The 18,147-nt window shown below is 43.3% G+C and overlaps 1 protein-coding gene across 1 annotated transcript in view; it reads right to left on the bottom strand.

The window, feature by feature from the left end:
* Positions 1 to 16,963, bottom strand: part of nuak1b (NUAK family, SNF1-like kinase, 1b) — a 26,234-nt gene extending 9,271 nt beyond the window's left edge. Inside the window, exons 1-3 of the mRNA XM_037683025.1 lie at positions 15,868 to 16,963; positions 10,899 to 11,019; positions 1,031 to 1,182 (exon numbers count right to left, since the gene is read on the bottom strand). Coding sequence (XP_037538953.1) covers positions 1,031 to 1,182; positions 10,899 to 11,019; positions 15,868 to 16,182 — 588 coding nt within the window. The 5' untranslated portion in view covers positions 16,183 to 16,963. The remainder of the gene's footprint in view (positions 1 to 1,030; positions 1,183 to 10,898; positions 11,020 to 15,867) is intronic.
* Positions 16,964 to 18,147: the final 1,184 nt, after the last annotated feature.

Raw genomic sequence — 18,147 nt, 5'->3', positions numbered from 1 at the left:
TGAGACGACTTCTGTTGTGACTTGGCGCTATATAAACAAACTGAATTGAATTAAATCTCTGATCTCTTTATGGGGGAGTGGTGGTGCAGAGGTTAGAGAAGATGGGCCTGTGATCAGAAAGTCGCAGGTTCAACTCCCAGTACCGTCAACATCAAAATGCGGGTAGAAAAGGTGAAACACCTCCACCTGCCTCCACCCTCATTTACCCCACTCTGGGCCTCTGAGCAAGGCCGTTAACCCCCACCATCTGCTTCCTAAACAGGTCTTTCTTGAAAATGAGTTCTCGTGGCTCATTGAGACTACCTGTATAAATAAAGAGTAAATGAAAAAAAAAAGTAGCATTTCATATGTGCTGAATTCTTAGGCCTTCCCTGAAGGTGTAGTGGGCCCTGAGGGTTCCCCACTGCATGACTCTAATTGGTAGATGCAAAAAAGATTGCTTTCTTGTTGTGTGAGTGACTCACACCACCCCACCCGGCAGGAGGTTGCGCTTGGTGGTGATGACTCATCGTTTGTGGCTGTCTGGTACTCTCTCTATCTAAGGGCAATGATGTCAGCCCTATCTCCAGCTGGGACGAGTGTGACAGAGGGGAGTCCCTCCGAACAAATCATGCGACATTACGGGCTTTCGTGGGAGTCAGGGAGGTGTGGAACATTGGGTTGACATGGGTGTGGCCGGAGCTAAATCCCTTGGGAAAAGCCCGGGGGGAATCTTGGTATATCCATCAGAGTCTGAGCACAGAATTTATGCGGAGCCTGTTTGTTGCACTGTCCTGTAATAAGCCTGAATTAAATTGGCCTGTGTTCTTTCTTCACTAAACTTGAACAGATGACTCTTTCTCACCAGTGTGCCAAGAAAAGCATACTGTGTAGGATCTGCAGATTAACTTGCTATATGGCTGCCTTTGAGGTGAATGGTTCATGTAACAATAGGCTTGGAAAACAAAGCCTTTATAAGGGGAAAAGTAGTAAAGAAAAATAAAAAAGGTCTATTTAACTTGATCCGTAAATGAATGTATGTTTTTCTCACCTTGTGGCAGTGGTGCACAGCAGACACTATCTGTCTGAAGAAGTGTCGCGTCTCCCGTTCGCTCAGGCGCCGGCGCTCACTGATGTAGTCATACAGCTCACCCTTACTGGCATACTCCATCACAATCACAATTTTGTCCTTGTTCTCAAACACTGAAACATGATAAGAAAATATTTGGACTGCGTTAATATTTAGTTGCAGAAAACGCAAAGCTACAAGGACAACTAAACACATTTTAATGCCATTCCAGGTTTAATTTTATGTTGAAAACAAAAGTGAAAGTTCCAAAGTAAAGTTAGCAATTAAGTTAAATCCCCCATTTAGTTTTAGAGCAAATTCCAGAGGAGAACATTACATCTATTCACCACTCCTGGGGTTACATCATCCAAACCCCACCCCATGTATCTGGCTCCTCCACAACTTTGCAGGGAGATGTGGTTAACAGAATCAAAATCGCATTTCAGGAACCAGAATTAGAGGAGAAAGGTTAAAAAAATAACCATGAACAAAATATTTTAACCAATAATCAATTAAGTGGACACAAAAGTATCAAGAATAAGCAGAAAGAACTAAGAAAAAGAAAAGTGAGGCATGGTACACCACATTTTAACATCCATTTCATTATTTCTAACCACTACCTGCCTGTATAATGTTTTATACAGGGGCAAAAAAAACATGCATTATGTACATCTGGCAACTATGACGTCAGGCTCTCAACAAGCTGTGCATGCAGTGTCAGCATGAACAGTTACATCCAAACTGGTGAATACAGAAATGTTCCTTTGGGCCAAGGATGCTGTTGGTTTGCTTCTACATGCTGAAAAAGGATGAGTAGCATAAACAGCACTCTACTCTCTGCCATTAATTGTATGTTGTTCATCTACTTGCGCGAGTGCAGAAAAACTATTGACTGCAGCCGCCTATAGTGCTCCATGTTTTTAGGTTGTTTTCACGCCTGATAGTCCAGTAGACTCTGTTCGATTGGGGAGCAATATTCAAAACATTTGTTTACATTTTCAGCTGGTGTGGTTCACATTCACACTGCACAAAATCAGTCGAGCCAACCTGTTCCCCCCCTTGCCTGTGGTGGCGCTGCACCAAGAACTACTGAAGGAAACGACACAAAAACCTCTGAAGAAGACATTTCTTCTGGAAAAAAACAAACAAAAATGGAGTGGCGTCAAATTTGAGCAGTTTTTAGGATTTCTGTTTTGTCATTTTTCAACAATGGACTCAGCATGAGTGGAAGATGAGGCAGAAGACCATGGAGAATGTTGTTTTTCACACAAGGCAGCTGAGATGGCTCCGTATGAGGTATGAGAAATGCACATTTGTTTTGGTTGTATTTACCCAGAATGCCCTGTGCTGTAGTCCACTTCCTGCTTTTGGAGCGGTCTCCAGTCCGCTTGCATTCACATTGCATTTGAACTGCGCCAGAGTTAACTTCAACTGAACCGAGACCAAGGTTTTTAGGCGGACCAGAGTTCGCTTTTTTGGTCAACATCAGAGTTTGATTGCACATTCACACCTCCCCAAACGAACCAGACTTTCTAGGCAAACAGACTGGAGTTTGATTAAAGCGGACTAAACAGGGCTGGTGTGAACCACCCTTATACTTCTGCAGGAACTCTGAAAAGTTCTGCTCCGAGACCTATATTCAAAAAGCTTGTGTTTCAGAGGAAACAACTGTTGGTGTTGTGTACACAAATGGCTAAAACACAGAAGAAAAGCTAGTTTCACTATAAATGTAAACTTGGGTTCTATTTCGTACAGGCTTCGCCCTTTAAGGCTGTCGCTAGTGGGCTTCATCCCGTCGCGCGCAGCAATGAAAACTTTAGTCCACACCCATCTACTGTGTGGGCCTCTTCCCGGTCCGTATAAATTACGGTGAGACCGGATAATCAGCTCCCATTTTTCTTCAGCAAGCAACCAGCACTGCTTTTACAAGAACACGATGTCCTTAACCAGCACCATCCGCCTGTGCCTGTCCTGCAAGACCGGCTACATGCTGAGCTTTGACCGGCACGACATCTGTGAAGGATGCCTAGATCCCTGCCACGCCGACCTTGCCTCCTCCTGCCATCTCTGTGACCTCCTCCCTCCTGAGGAGAGGCAGAGGCGAGCAGCCTTGGTCAAGGCTAACATGAGGAGTGCCTCTCCATGACGGGGGACTGTTCGCTGGACAACGCCATCGCCTTTTTTGATGCCGAGTCACGGAGCGAATCGGATGATTCCTCCAGAAAAGGTGACGTCAGCAGCAGCCCTGCTGCTCATTCCCTCCTGGAGAGCGTAGTGTTGGAACAGGGGGGGCCAAGTGGATGCCCCCCCTAACCCCCCCAACCCCCCACCGGGCCTTTCCGCATTGGCGAACACACAGCCGTCGGTTCTCTCCTCTCGGAGCTGCCCGGCATAATCCAGGAGGCGTCTGACACGAAGGGACTTTCCGTCCCTCTCCTCCTCCCGCCCAGATCGGATGATCTAGTGGGAAGTTTTGGCTCCACCCCGGCTGACCGCCTTGAACCCCATCTGGCCTCGTTTCCCAGCATTGACGTCCTACTGGAACGAGGCTGCAGCCGGACCTGGTAAGCTGAAGGCGCCCATCTCCACCTTTGCTCCCATCACCAGAGGGGAGGGGTTTACTGAGCGGAACTTTCCCTCGGTACCCCCCCTGGAGCCAAGCCTGGCAGAAGCACTCGGAGCAAAAGTGTCCAGCTTGGACCAGCGTCTTGTCCCTCCAGGGAGACACGACCAGACGGTGACGTCGCTCTCCAACCGAGCCCACCAGTGTGCTTTCCAGGCGGCTGCAGTGAACAACAATGTTGCCCTGCTGGCCTACAGCATCTCCAAAAGGCTGGAGGACACAGACCTGCCTGAGGAGATGAGGAGCTCGCTCTGCAAAGCATCTGACGTCATCCTCAACCTGTGCGCCTCCTCTGTGGTTTGCCTGTCTCGCACCACCGCCTGGATGACAATGATCCAGAGGTCCACCTGGCTCGACACTCCCCCTCCTTGCCAGAGAAACTGCAGAAAGACCTGCTGGAGAGCCCCATCATGACGGACGCGCTGTTCTGGGCCAAATTCAAGGCCATGCTTGAAAAGTCGAAGAAGTCAGAGGAGGTGTCGGAGACTGGGCGTCACCTGATGAAGCCGCACCCCTCCCCCCACCCCCCATGCCCGCTGGAGAGATCATCGTGGCCAGAGGCAGCAGCAGAGATGCTGCACAGCTGCAGCGGCGTCCTCCTGCCCTGCTCTGCCGCCGGCCCCTCCCGCCAGAGAACAGTCCTTCTCATTGCGGCAACCAGCGGCTCAGCGTTTCCCCAGAGACCGCCAACAGGCGCCGCCCTGGAACAACCAGTCGCAGGGCTCACGAGGGAGAAGATACAAGAAATGACTCCTTGCGGAGGATGTGTGTGTGTATAATGATGACTTGAGTTTTAAAATAAAATGAAAACATCATTCAGAGAATAAAGTGTCTGATTCCAGCCTGACTGTCAGATCGAATGATCTCACAGCTGCTTCTCTTGACACATCCTCCACACAAAACGAGCCAGTAACGTCAAAACAGGTTTTTAAAAGTCACCGTGACTGCTGTTTTTGCTTGTTACTAATCAGTTCATGACTACTGTTACCAATCAGTTCATCCGATTATTAATCAGTTAATTTATTATTAATCTGTTCATACTGAAGAGCTGTTGATCTGCTCTGCTCACTGTTACACGGTTACAATTGTAACCTCTGTTCTTTTCCATTCTCGGCAGCAGGACTGCTTTCAGCCTTCCCCTTTTTTTCCCTGTCGAAAACTTTTTCTCTCCGGGGTGCTCCTGTGCATGGTGCGCAGAGAAGGCTGAGTGATGAAATGTTTTTTGGGGTAAGCGGGCGCTTCATATTGTGTCTGAACGGACCCAGTGAGGCATAGACTACATCCTGCTTCGCCTTTAACCCATTAGCGACAGCCTTAAAGGGCGAAGCGTATACGAAATAGAACGTTGGTTACGTACTATAACCCCAGATTCTACGAGTATAGGCATAGCCCTTTAAGCTCTGGGCCTCATTGGTTCCTAAATGGCTGTAAAAAAAAAAGCTACTTGGGAGCCGATTATCCGGTCTCACCGTAATTTATACGGACCGGGGAGAGACCCACACAGCAGGTGGGCGTGGACTAAAGTTTTCAGTGCTGCACTGCGCACGACGAAATGAAACCCACTAGCGACAGCCTTAAAGGGCTACGCCTATACTCATAGAATCTGGGGTTACAGTAAGTAACCAACGTTTAGCAACGGTCCTGCTGTTTATCCCTCTCATTCTGTTTCCCTCAAGCAGTCAGAACTGTATTTGCAGCTGTAACAACGATGCAGTTGCAGGCCAAACACGTTTCACATCTATGCTATTTCTTTCAGTGACTGAGTTTACAAAACCAAAGCAAATCAAAAATGACAATCATTAAGTTTCAACATGAATGTTAAAAAATATTCCAACATGAATAATAATGTGTTGCATTTGTGTTGTGTCAAACAGAATCAGTTGCTCAATGTTATGACTTTTTGAAAGAAGCAATATTAGCTTTTCATTAAGAGAATGTGAGACAGGTAGAGAGAAAGAACGAGATGAAGATCAAAGGAACACAGAGGACATGACATCAACGCAGTCGGCCATCTTGATTTTCCCACACAGCAGGGTCACCAAGGGTGAGAGCCTCTACTTTCTGCACCCTTGAGTGAGCACCTTCATAGTCTGTCCCCCTTTTTTCTCCTCTCCCAGGATCCCTTTTAAAGATATAATCCTCTACAAAAACGCACAGTTGCTGAGTGACGGTAATGCTCCCTGATTGTGACTGTCTGGCAATGAACAGTCACAATCAGGGAAATAACAGAAGGGGAGTAAGCCAAGCATTCCTGAGGGCACAGCAGGTCCAGCCTTTTGATTGGTGGACAGAGCAGGGACCAAGGACGACATTCACAGTAGCTATGTTTACATGTGCAAAATTATTTGATCGGATTGGAATTTAATCAGATTAATAATCCAAATGTATTGTTTACATGGGCACAATACGTTCACGACGAGCGTTTACATGCAGCAGACTTTTATTCTGAATAGAAGTACTGACATGCGCAGAGTGGTAAACTCTCCTTAACAAATACTGAAGTTCTACTTCCATGATGACCGTAAGCAAACCTGACTCAAAATGAACCCGTGACAGGTTTTAATGACGATGGAGACGTTACTGCACTCCCTGACTGAGCTACAGGTAATACAGATCATTTTGAGCACTTTCAAAGTAGAAATGTTGTGTTGCTCACCGACCAGTTTAGCTTCCCCGACATATTAGCATCTAGCCAGGCGGAAATACGTGAAATAGACATAGGTCGCACATGCGCAGTCTGGTCAGTTTTCCACAATTGGAATAAGATAATCAGATTAAGTGTTTACATTCACACCGTTTAGATTATGAATCAGCATAAACCATCCCTCTCATTCGGATTACAAATTCATTCATATCGAGCTGAATCAACAAATAATAATTGGAATGAGGCGTTTACATAGGGCTGGACGATATGGCCAAAACGTATCATGATATATTTCTTAATTTCGGTCGATAACAATATAATTCAATATCAATATAAACAATATAAAAGCCTCAGAAAAACTGTACAAACTGTACAAATAAATTGTTCACCTTTTATCTGTATTTAGCCTTCAAAAGAAATTTTGAACTCACCATCAAATAAACATAAAACTCTCAACTTGGTCAATATTAATAGGTTTAACTTTAAACAATATAACCCTAACCCATGCAACAAACTGGGTTTCTCTTTTGATACAGCTGGAGGTGTTGTTTAGAGCTGGAGGTGTTGTGAAACAATGTTGTTTCAGGTGTTGTTGGCTCAAACTTTTATTGTGCTTCATCTTCTGACTCTCCACATATTCTATTGAATGGAACGAGTTAAACATGTTTCCGCCGTTAGTTGAAACGACTCTCCGTCACATTTTGCAGCACACTGACTGAAACCTGCAGTTTATCAGATCTTAGCTAGCCAAACCACTTCCACACCGCCGAATTAGTCTTTCCTCTCATATCATTTATGTCATCTGCTTTCTCTTCGCTTGTGAAAGCTTGTTCTGTCACATTCTGACGGTCATGGGCGCTCATATTGAAGAGAAAACTTAACGTGCGTTGGAGATTAGCCTAGCCTAGCCTGGTACCGCTAACGCCTTCTGGACTCGAGCTCTGTGTATCATCTATGTCACCACGCACTTACGTAGTTGTGTCACACCTTTTTCTGTCCGGGTAGAAACTGATGCGGCCGCTTCAATCCGAACAGAAAAAGAAATGCGTCAGTGAAACGCAGTAATCCTATTGAAATATCAAAAATGTGCTTAAAACTCATATCACCGTTATTAAATAAAAGTATATTGTGTCGATATCGAATTATTGTCCAACCCTATGTTTACATGACACATTTTTATTCCGAATGGCTGCTTAATCTGATTACTTATGTCTATGTAAACATACTGATCCTTGATGGCCTTGTGCTTGGAGGGCCAAGTCTTAGCTTACACTCCCATTTACCTTTAACCTCTGGTGGTAAAGAAAAGAAAGAACCTGGCTTACAAAAGTTGGGTTTGATAAGGTCTGCTTGGTACGCCAGCCACCCAACAGTCCTCTGTGTCACTCACTGAACTTTATTCACCCTCCTATCTGACAAATTAGCACCTATTGTTTTGCACTGATGGAAAATCCCACATTGGCACGTTGGAAAGAGAATAATTATCAATAGCTATGTTTACATGCGCAGAATTCTCTGACCGGATTGAAATGTGTTCTGTTTGAATAATTCAAATGTATTGTTTACATGGGCACAATCTGTTCATGATGAGCGTTTACATGCAGCGGGCTTTGTTCTGAACAGCAGTACTGACATGCGCAGAGTGGTAAACTCTCCTTAAAAAAACCACCGAAGAAGAAGTTCTACTTCCGGGTGAACGTAAACAAACCTGAGCACCCAAAATGGACCCGCAACAGGTTTTAATGATGGTGGAGACGTTATTGCACTCCCTGACGAGCTACAGGTAATAGAAATCATTTTGAGCTCTTTAAAAAGTTTCTAGTAGAAATGTTGTGTCTTTCACCGACCAGTTTTACTTCCCTGACATGCTAATATTATTAGCGTTAGCCAGGCAAATGGCAAAGTCGCACATGTGCAGTCAGGTCAGTTTTTCACCATCAGATAAAAACGAACAGATCAAGCGTTTACATGCGCACCGATCGGGTTTCGGATCGGCGTAAACCACCCGTTTCGTTCTGATCACAAATTATAACGGATCGCGCCGAATACACAAAAAATAACCCGAACGGAGCGTTTACATGACACACTTTTATTCCGACCGGCCATTTGATCCGGTTACTTATGTCCATGTAAACATACCCACTGTAATGGTGTATGCAACAGACAAATGAGCTATAAATATGCACTTTGTTTGATTAATTAGGCTATAAAACATTTCCTTTATTTACTTGTAATACTGTATTTTAAAGATATACAGTATAAGATTCGGTAGGAGTCAGAAGAAACTAAGTTTAAAAATTAGCCTTTGGCTAGTGACACTACCTACAAAGCAGAGGTTGATTGTTTTAACATGTAACATTGTTTTTTTGTGCTGTCCCAGATTTAAACAAGTCTAAATAAATAAGTGCAACATTTAAGAGTATGGGTCTCCTTCTCATTTGGACTATATTACACTGACTGAGTTATCTTCACAAAATGATTTCCTTCTCATAGTTCTACATGTTTACCATTCTGATTGTGAGTTTCTTCTCAGGCTGTTTCTAACTTTATTCTAAATGTCTTCCTAATTCAAAGTTTCATATGAATGGAAAAAGCTGTTCAACAAAATTCAAAGCATCATTTCCTGCGGGATCAATAAAGTTTTCTTATCTTATTTTATCTTATCTTACTGATTTAATGGAGGCTAACATTTAGCTTAGCTTAGCCTGAAGTCTGAAAAAGGGTAGAGCTGAAGCTAAATATTGATTATTCAGACAGAACTCAAAATGTAAGATAAGTTGGTTTAAAGTTGTTACACTACAGCAACGACAAGCGACTATAAGATAATAGAACTTTAATGATCAACATAGTTTTAGTACAAATAAAAAATATACATTAAATTCCATACAAGTTAGATTTTTTTCTCACAAGAACAGCTTTACCTAATTTCCAGTTTTATTAGTCATCACACAGAAAAGCATGACGCAACAGTTTCATTTTGCTGTGTCAGTCTGAGAATTTACCACAACCTATAAATCAAAAATCTGTTTTCTAAGTTGCAAAGAAAAAGAAAAATCTAAATTTGCGTCTAAGTGCCCATGCTGATGGATGCAAAATGTAAGGGAGTAGTGAAAAAAATCAATCTCCACACACACACACATCTGGTTTAGCTTTGCTTCACACAAGGCAGTTAGCAGTGGCTGTTGAAAAGGGTGTTGCCGGATACACAAATCTGTAGGACTCCTATATATCTCGACCAAGCAAGGCTGGGTGGAGGCCAGGCCACAACAGTAAACGCTGGGTTTGAAGAGAACCACCAAAAGCAAGAGCAATGCCTCTGCTGGAGATTGTTGGTGGAGTTGGTTGCTTATAAACCGAGAGAAAAACAGAAACTCAACATGTCTGAGTTTTTAAAGCTGGGTGTTCTTTCAATCATTCTCTTGCAAAACTCGTAAAACCCAGCTGCCCTTTAGCCCTCTGGCTAACTCCTGGCACATCGGCATGACAAATGACATTTTTTTACCTACACATTATGAATAAAGATCTGGGGACTTTAAAACTGGACAAAAGACAGCGGGTAACTAGTTTTGGCAGTGGCACAAAACCTTCTGTCACTGTGCCAGGGCAGCTAAATGGCACTGAATTGCTGCTTTGTTGACACGGCATACAAAAAGTCACAAGCCACAAATCATCTAAAACCAACACCCACTACAGAGCCTTGTGACCATAACTACCTGCTCATGAGCTAGGCTATATAATAAGATATGATTAACTGTTAGCAAGGTTTCTAAAGTTCTATAGGAATTGTTTAAGATTCACAGTCATCATACATCCTTATCTGTTATTCTCTATTAAGGTTAAGGTCATTTAAAAAGGGCCCAATGAATAAATGTCGGTGCTGTCTGAGCCCAGAGTGAAAGCTTTGATATTTACAAAGTTGCTTCCTGGGGTAGAATTATGTTTCCATTGCTCAGGGGAAGGTTTAAGGCCTTTCCTCCCACTTCATAGCACTGGACTGGAATCAGACAGGGTGCAAGCCTGGGTCACTGAAGTCAGTCAAGTGATTCCCAAGCTATGCACAAACACAAACACATAAAGAACAAGACATAAGTATACCAAGACTATGAACACACACGTGCACAAGTTGAGTCTGGTTCCCAGCTGCAGTTGTCTCTAAGTATCAGCAGATGTTTGGCCTTGAGATCAAGACCAGAGAAGACAAGGGATGAGACCTTTTTAGATGTGGGAAAGGCAATCTCTTAGAACATCGCTCCTCTTACAGACCCAAAGATCTTCACACACATGCAGACACACACACACACACACATTCAGAGAAAGCCAGACACACATGGCCAAAGTCATCCAGACTTTTACTAGCCCAAGCAGCCAGACAGAGAAGATTAATAACATCCCGGTGCTGCAGCCCAGAACCTAAGATGACACATGCGTGCCATAATAAGACAGTCCTGCAGCTTGGCTACATGGACTGGCGGAAGAGGAAATTTTGGATGCATGTGCTTTCTTGTTAACCTGTGTTCAAGTTGAACAAGTGTTTATGATTTATCAAGACATTTGTGTTTTCCAGATATGTTCTAGTCTCTCACCTTCATAAATAGAGATGATGTGTGGGTGGCGGAGGGATGACATAATTTCAATCTCTCTGCGGATGTGCACCATGTCCTGCTCATCCTTGATCTTCTCCTTCCGAATTGATTTGATAGCTACCTGGAAACAGAAAGAACATGTTTTCTTGAACTGACTTACAGAAAGTATCCTTTTTGCAAACTATTATTTTTCTGTTATTGCAAATGCATAACTATGTATTACTTTGAAAGTACAACGACCAAAGAGAACTTTCAAATTGGACAACACATTTAGGTCACATGTAATCACTGAACTTTAACGTTTGCACAGCTCTTGCGCAACATATTGAACGCTATGTGATATATCAGGGAAAACATGAGCAAAAAAGTCAGGGGTCTTGGGCTCTAAAGACAAAATGTGTCTACATTTTGACTATAACAGAGCCTTGTCTTATACACTTTTCTATGCAGTGGTGGACTTGCAACCTGCCCAAGGTGTACCCTGCCTCTCACAGTAACTGCTGGACATGGACACCAGTAGCACCAGCAACTTGAGCAACATGGAAAGGAAGAAACGGATAAAGATAATGGATAGAAGGATGAAGAAATCTCTTGAAAGAGTTCCAACAAAGTGGTTCAAGTGGTTAGAACCATTTTGGCCATGGCTGCCTCAGATGAGTCGGTGGGGGAGAGGGCGGACTCCAGAAACCATCTTAGCATTATCAAACTGGTTGACCCACTATGCAAAGGTGCTATTTATAAGACTGAGTTGGTTCATATCCAGTAACTGTGCATGAGTAAGGTTTAGCAACCCCTGACTTAACTGCACTTTATTAATGGTGGTAAATGGATGTCTAATGGGCTAGTTTATCACATAACTGCAACTGTGAACTTTACGCTGGGCCCAGCATAAAAGTTACAGGATACAGGAAAATCATCACACTTCACCCTCTGGACACAATCAATGCCTGTACAGGATTTCAAGGAAATCTGTTTAAAGCTGCTGAGATAACTCAGTCCACAACAATGTGGGAGATGGAGTGAGTCACAAACCAATACAATCAACCACATAGCCAAAGAAGATCATGAGCTTCAAGAATACAAGTCTCACTATAGCAAAAAGGTCCCGACTCACTTTCACTGTAACCAGCAGTCTTGCTACTTGTCAAAAACTCCTTGAGAAGACATTAATCACCCCCCAGCATCTTTTTTTAGTCATTCTAATTATGAACAGCTAATGGCCTTAATTTAAGAGCCTGTAAAGTTCTCCTGCTGGGAGTTTTATGCAGAAATCATGAGAACGAGCAGAGTTCCACACAGTGATTTGGTCTATCTGTGTGCCCTGCTAAAATAGATTTGTTATAAGAAATTTAACAGATACAAACAACACTTGATTTGCCGATTTTCCATTGTTATTGCAGTGTTCCTAACCACAAATGGATACATTTAAATCACCAACGTATGCGCTTCATAAATAAGAAGTGGCCCTCTCTAAATAAACCAACTGAGAGTACACAGGCTAGCACATCAGTCTAGTTGTAGCCTAAACATTCTGGATCAAGTCCTGGGTTTACTTTGATCAGGTCTGCATAGAGTCCGCTCGCTCTGAGGACTGTTAGTTTAAACTTTTGTCCTCTTCTTGCAAAGCCGCTGCCTTTGGAGGAGCCCATGCAGCAAAAACCACAGGCGGTAGCGAGTGCCAAGCTAATTACCATGTACATCAATAAAATAACCCAAATCCGGAATAGCTCCCTTCCAGACCAAGCCTTGATTACACAGAATTTAAATAAACTAAACTATAACAAACAAGCCTGCAGATTTGCATGCTGTGTTTGTAAAAGTAAAAGTTGGTTAACTGATGGTTGATTTGGCTCCATAAGAATAGTCAACATTTTCTCCCCAATCTCTAAAACATGAGTAATATTTGTGACTTGGGTTAAGCAGCGTGGCTGAATCTGAGATTTAATAGGGAATATTAAATTGCTTCATCTTTTTAGTCATCTATTTATAAATGATCTACAAAAGTCATACACAGAGTCAAGTCTGCTAATGTTGTATTACTGCTCCTTAACATCAGAATACTTTGTCTTCTACGAAGGTGGTAAAGAAACATTACAAGTCATTTTAAGCCAACTCTCCCCTGGGTTTGAGTCAATGCCATGTATCATTGGCAACTATCTTTATGTTCTCATGCCCAGACCCTGACGCGGATCATTACACAGGTCTGTAGATCAACCCCTTAGTGTGGTATACCCAGATATGCTTGTCTTTAAGTGGATCCCCATTACCATCAATCACAGTAAACAGGCACTGCACTCCAGTCCATGGCCCCAACATGTACAGTGCCAGGCGTCCAGCCTCTCCACAACCTTTGTTCTCAAAAAACCTTGTTTTGAAGTGAAAGTCAACGCTTAGCTTCAGCAGAGCCTGACATTTTCCAGCGCTCTCTCAGCCGATTAAAATAGATAACGTATTCATCACAAGCAGTGCCTGTCCGTACATTTTTTAAAGCTCATGATCATCAGTTGTGCTAACTGGATGTCTGAGTCAGAGTCAGAGGAGTGGGAGAGAAAGAAGAGAGAAAGTGGGAGGAGAAGGCCCATCACTTTTCCAGAGAACTTTATTTTCAAACACAGCCAGGAATCATAAAACCTCATCAGCGGCACCACATATAGCCGAGGAATGTCAGTGTTTTCCCCTTTTGTGTACCTCCTTATTGAAGCCATTGCTCAAGAATGACGTAATCAAGTGCTTTAAGATCACATTTATACAAGTCTGTTTCCTTTTCAGCTAAGGCAGTCCATCTTTTGTTATTGTGGTGGGTTTCCCCATGTTCCTATGCTAGCTGCTTACCTCCTCCTGTCCTTGATATAGTTCCAGGATATTAACCTTCCTCCCTATTTCATTTCCTGCTGTGGATACACTTTCATGTGCCAGTGTCCATTTTAGTAGATGCTGTGGCCACAGCATCTAGAAGCGGTTTTTCACATAATAACTCGCACATGTACTTCTATGTCTCTAAGCGTTTTCTCTAGGCATGCACAGACACAAAGCTTGTCACATTTTCTCACAATGACCTCTTGGATCACTTTCACTTCAAGTACTAACTTTGGATTTTCACTGATTCTCTCAGCTTTGTAGCATATGGCTTCTCAGATTAAAACAACTGCTCTGTTCTATTTTCCCTGATACGATAAATCAGCCCACATCTAATCAATCTTCCTCAAGTGCTTTGACTTAAGTCCATCTCAATCACGCAGGAAACGTCCCGATCCTCTCCTCTTTCTACTCTCCTGACTGAGTTTGATAAATGAGTCGAGCGGAAAAGTCACAGCAAATCGAGATCACAGCTTAACAGTCTCGCCCAACTGTTGTATTTGTCACACGGACACGAGGGACTTCCTCTAGGTCAGAGGTCAGGCAAACTCTAACAGCAACGCTCCAGATGCACGTGGCTCAGTGCAGTCGTGCGCTGATACAGTTTCAAGTGTAGACTCTGCCTCTCTAGGCAAGATAAAGAGTCTCACAAAAAATTAGTTTGGTGGCAGAATCCTTCACTTTAAAATAAATTTACAATAAAAACAGAAACATATGAGGCATGAATCAAGCATTTTTATAAACTAACAACCATTTTCCATTTTTAGAAAAAGAAATGTTCCAAAATCCACTAGATGATATTTATGAGCACACATTAAAATGTTGACCAGGACGTAAAAGCATGCCATAGTTTTAGGGTTAATAAAATAAATTACAAGTAAAACATGCCAGTGGTGGGGCGTGAAGGGCTTTATTGACCTGTACTGAGTTTCATGGAAATTTCCACAAGTCCACAGTGGGTACAGGGTCATATTTACCCATTAATACCTAAACACAAAGTAAATTTTATTAAGATAGCTCAGATTTTTCGGAGTGGAATTCAATGAAAAGCTTAACAGGCGATATCTTACCTGTTGTAGATATCTCTTTGAACAATAATTTGGAGAAAAGTTTAATTCTGACAAAATCTAATGGCTACTTTTAGCAGAACTGAGACCAATGTGAAAATGAAAGTTTCTGCTGCCTTAAAACAACTCCAACATTAAAAACGTACAAGTCCTTCATTCGATTGCTAATTTATAAATATTGTTTTTTACTTTCAATTGTGCACTTTTCATTTATTCTGGCATAAATCTTATGATATTCCTGCAGGAGGCACTACTGCTAGCTGCCAAATAACCATAAAACTTTATGAATATAACTATGTAATGAAAAACTAACATTGATGTATGGGTTTATAAAATAATATTTTCATCATCCGATATAAATGTTTTGTGATGGGGATTGTTTTAAAATGGCAGCAATCCACTTTGGTCTCATCAGTCCAGTAATCTAAACTGAATTTCTCCAAATAGAGGCTGTTAAAGAGCTATCTACAACAGGTAAGATATTGCTTGTTCAAATGTCTTGCATAGACCTATTTACAGTAAACTGCTGTCAAAACAAATGTGAGTGCCGTCTGTTTGCTTCGTACACATTAAACAAAGGAAATGTAATCAGTGTTTGTTGCAACTACAGCCTCTTTAGTACCCGTACCTGTTCTTCAAGGTACTTTGCAGGTAAAGCATCTTGCAGGGTTGCACCAGATAAATGAGAAAAGTGGTTTGTCTCTGCTGGATACTGGTAAATAAACTCTGACACAGTAGCCTTTTCTTTTATGTTATCTTTGGGGTGGGGGTTGGCTGGTTGGCATGATGCTTACAGGGTTCACAGGTCACATTAGTCTGTCAGTTTGCCGGATTTGAACTCCAGCATCCGGTCGTGAGGCCCTGCACAGGACAAAGCGTGTGCAGCACAACTCCAATGGCCCCATGGGTCTTGTTTTGGAGCGTATGGGGGGATTCCCACAACAAGCCTCTGAGTGCAACTCACCATCTGAGGCCAAAGCGTCTGGGCCTCACCAAAGAACCAGAACAACACAAACCATCTCATTGATACTTGCTGAGTGACTCACTTCTCTGCCGGAGTGCCGCTCGATGGCCTTCTTCACCTTGCCGTAGGTGCCTCTCCCGAGCGTCTCCAGGAGCTCGTAGCGGTGCTTCAGGTTGTGCTTGTGGTGGTGCTTCTTCACGCCCGAGCTCCTCCGGCCGTCGCTGCTGTTGTAGGCCGGGGGCTCCTCAGGTGAGCTGCCGGGAGCAGGTGGAGGTGGAGCGGGGTTACCTGGGGGAAGGACCCCCCCAGCCGCCGTGCACTCTGCTCCGCCTGTGCCTCTCAATTGAGCCTCCAGCCGGGTGGCCCCCCGGCGGGGGGATAAACGAGCGCTCTCCATCTCACTACACTGTTAAATATGATTCAACGCCCTACTCAAAACAAAAAGATCCTATATCACCTATAAGCTTAATAACAGACTAAAACTAGTAATAATAAATAAATAAATTACAAGTGATATCATCACATGAGGAATCTAGTTTTCACTGATTGTCTTGATTGATATAATTGGCAGAAATGGCTCCACTTGCCTTTTCATGTTGCTATAATATAGTGACGGATTACTAATTAACCAAAATAATTTAAAATAATCGTCTCATAATAACCTAACACATGCTATCGCTGCATCTTATAGTGTTAATAACGTATTAAAATATACTGTGTTCAGTTTTCGACAGCTGTGTGCTTACCGGAGGCTGAACACGTTCTCCATTCAAATATGTTGGCTATGATTTAAATATAAATAGATATATATCCAAGCTCTATCCCATTGAAATAAAGGGGTAAAAAGAAGCCAAATAATTGATCTCCTCGCTGCTCTACTGATATAATTCAGCTGTTTTGTTCACATCGTCCTACACGCCTCCAACATCACAAAAGAGGCGAAAAAGCTGCGACGAAACCGGCGTTTTGTGTGAAGAGGACCCTCATGTTTGTCCACGGCCCCGGTCCAGATCCTCTCATTCATCCGGGCTCTGGGTCCTGGGGGTCTGCGGGCTCCGGGCAGCGGGCGGCGGCGGCAGAGGTGCGCTCGGGTCGGACACTGTCTCTCGCTGAGACGCGGTGGTTGAGGCCATGGTCGCTGCGCTGCTGCCCTTCTTCTTCTCTTTCTCTTTCTGTCCTCCAGCGTGGAAGGGCCGTGAAGAAGAAGAAATGATCCTAGAGGGGGAGGCGGGGTTTAGAGCCAGACCTCCTATCCTACTCCTCCTTCTCCTTCTTCCTCTTGCCCTGTCTTCTTTTCTTGGCTTTTCTCTTCACACTCTCACGCGCTCCCATCCCACCACAGGGGCGGTGCGGGAAGTAATGCGGACAGGGGGTCACTCCCACTACGTGGGTCTCTGGTCAGTCAGCCCCTTTAAAACAATAACTAAAGCTTCACTTCGGAACTTCATTTTCTATATTTATTATTTGTCTTAAAAAACACCACAAGACGTCCCCTCTTGAAGAGAAAGCATTGTTTTTACACTTTACTCTGTTTAACATTTTTCAGTCAGGTCATCTGGACAGTTTATTTTTTTGTGCTGTCCTGACTGAAAAATATTGGATTGCATACCTGGATTATTGAGCATGGACTTTGTTGTTTACTCTATTTAATTAATAATAAAGCCAAAATAGGGCTCTTTCATAAGACAGTCCCTCAAAATGGCTGCACACACCAGTCCATCTTTTTCCTCCCTCTAGCCATTCATGACTCACCAGTGGTGGGCACACTAACCCAAAAGTTAGCTTTGCTAACCCATATTCATCCATCCATCCATTATCTTTTACCCGCTTCTTCCATTTTGGGTCTCGGGGGTTGCAATCATTGTGCAAGGGGCGGGGGACACCCTGGACAGGTCTATAGTCTATCACAGGGACACAAAGAGACAAATGAGACAAACAACCATTCACTTCCTCACTCACACCTAGGAACAATTTAGAGTTACCAATCAGTTTAACATGCATGCTTTTGGTCTGTGAGAGGAAACCGAAGTACCCGGAGAAAACCCATGCATGCACGGAGAGAACAAACTCCAGCCAGAAAGGCCCCCGGACCAGGATTTGAACCAGGGACCTGCTCGCTGAGAGGCAGCAGCTCTACCAGTTGCGCCACCGTGCTGCCTGCTAACCCATATTCCACTAGCTAAAAAATTAGCGTTGCTAACACTAATCCGCTAAACACGTAAAAAATATAAATAAATAAATAGCAGAAGCTAATGCTAAACTGCTAACTGCTAAGACAGTCCCTAATAGTGGAACTAATTTTTCATGTACTGTACTTATATAGCGCCTTTTTATCTTATTTCAAGATACTCGAAGCTCTTTA

The sequence above is a fragment of the Nematolebias whitei genome, chromosome 10 (genome assembly GCF_014905685.2).
Source record: "Nematolebias whitei isolate Nwh7 chromosome 10, NemWhi1, whole genome shotgun sequence".
NCBI classification, from domain to species: Eukaryota; Metazoa; Chordata; class Actinopteri; order Cyprinodontiformes; family Rivulidae; genus Nematolebias; species Nematolebias whitei.
Note: the sequence above shows the minus strand (reverse complement) of the source record. Positions and strands in the feature narration are given on the sequence as shown.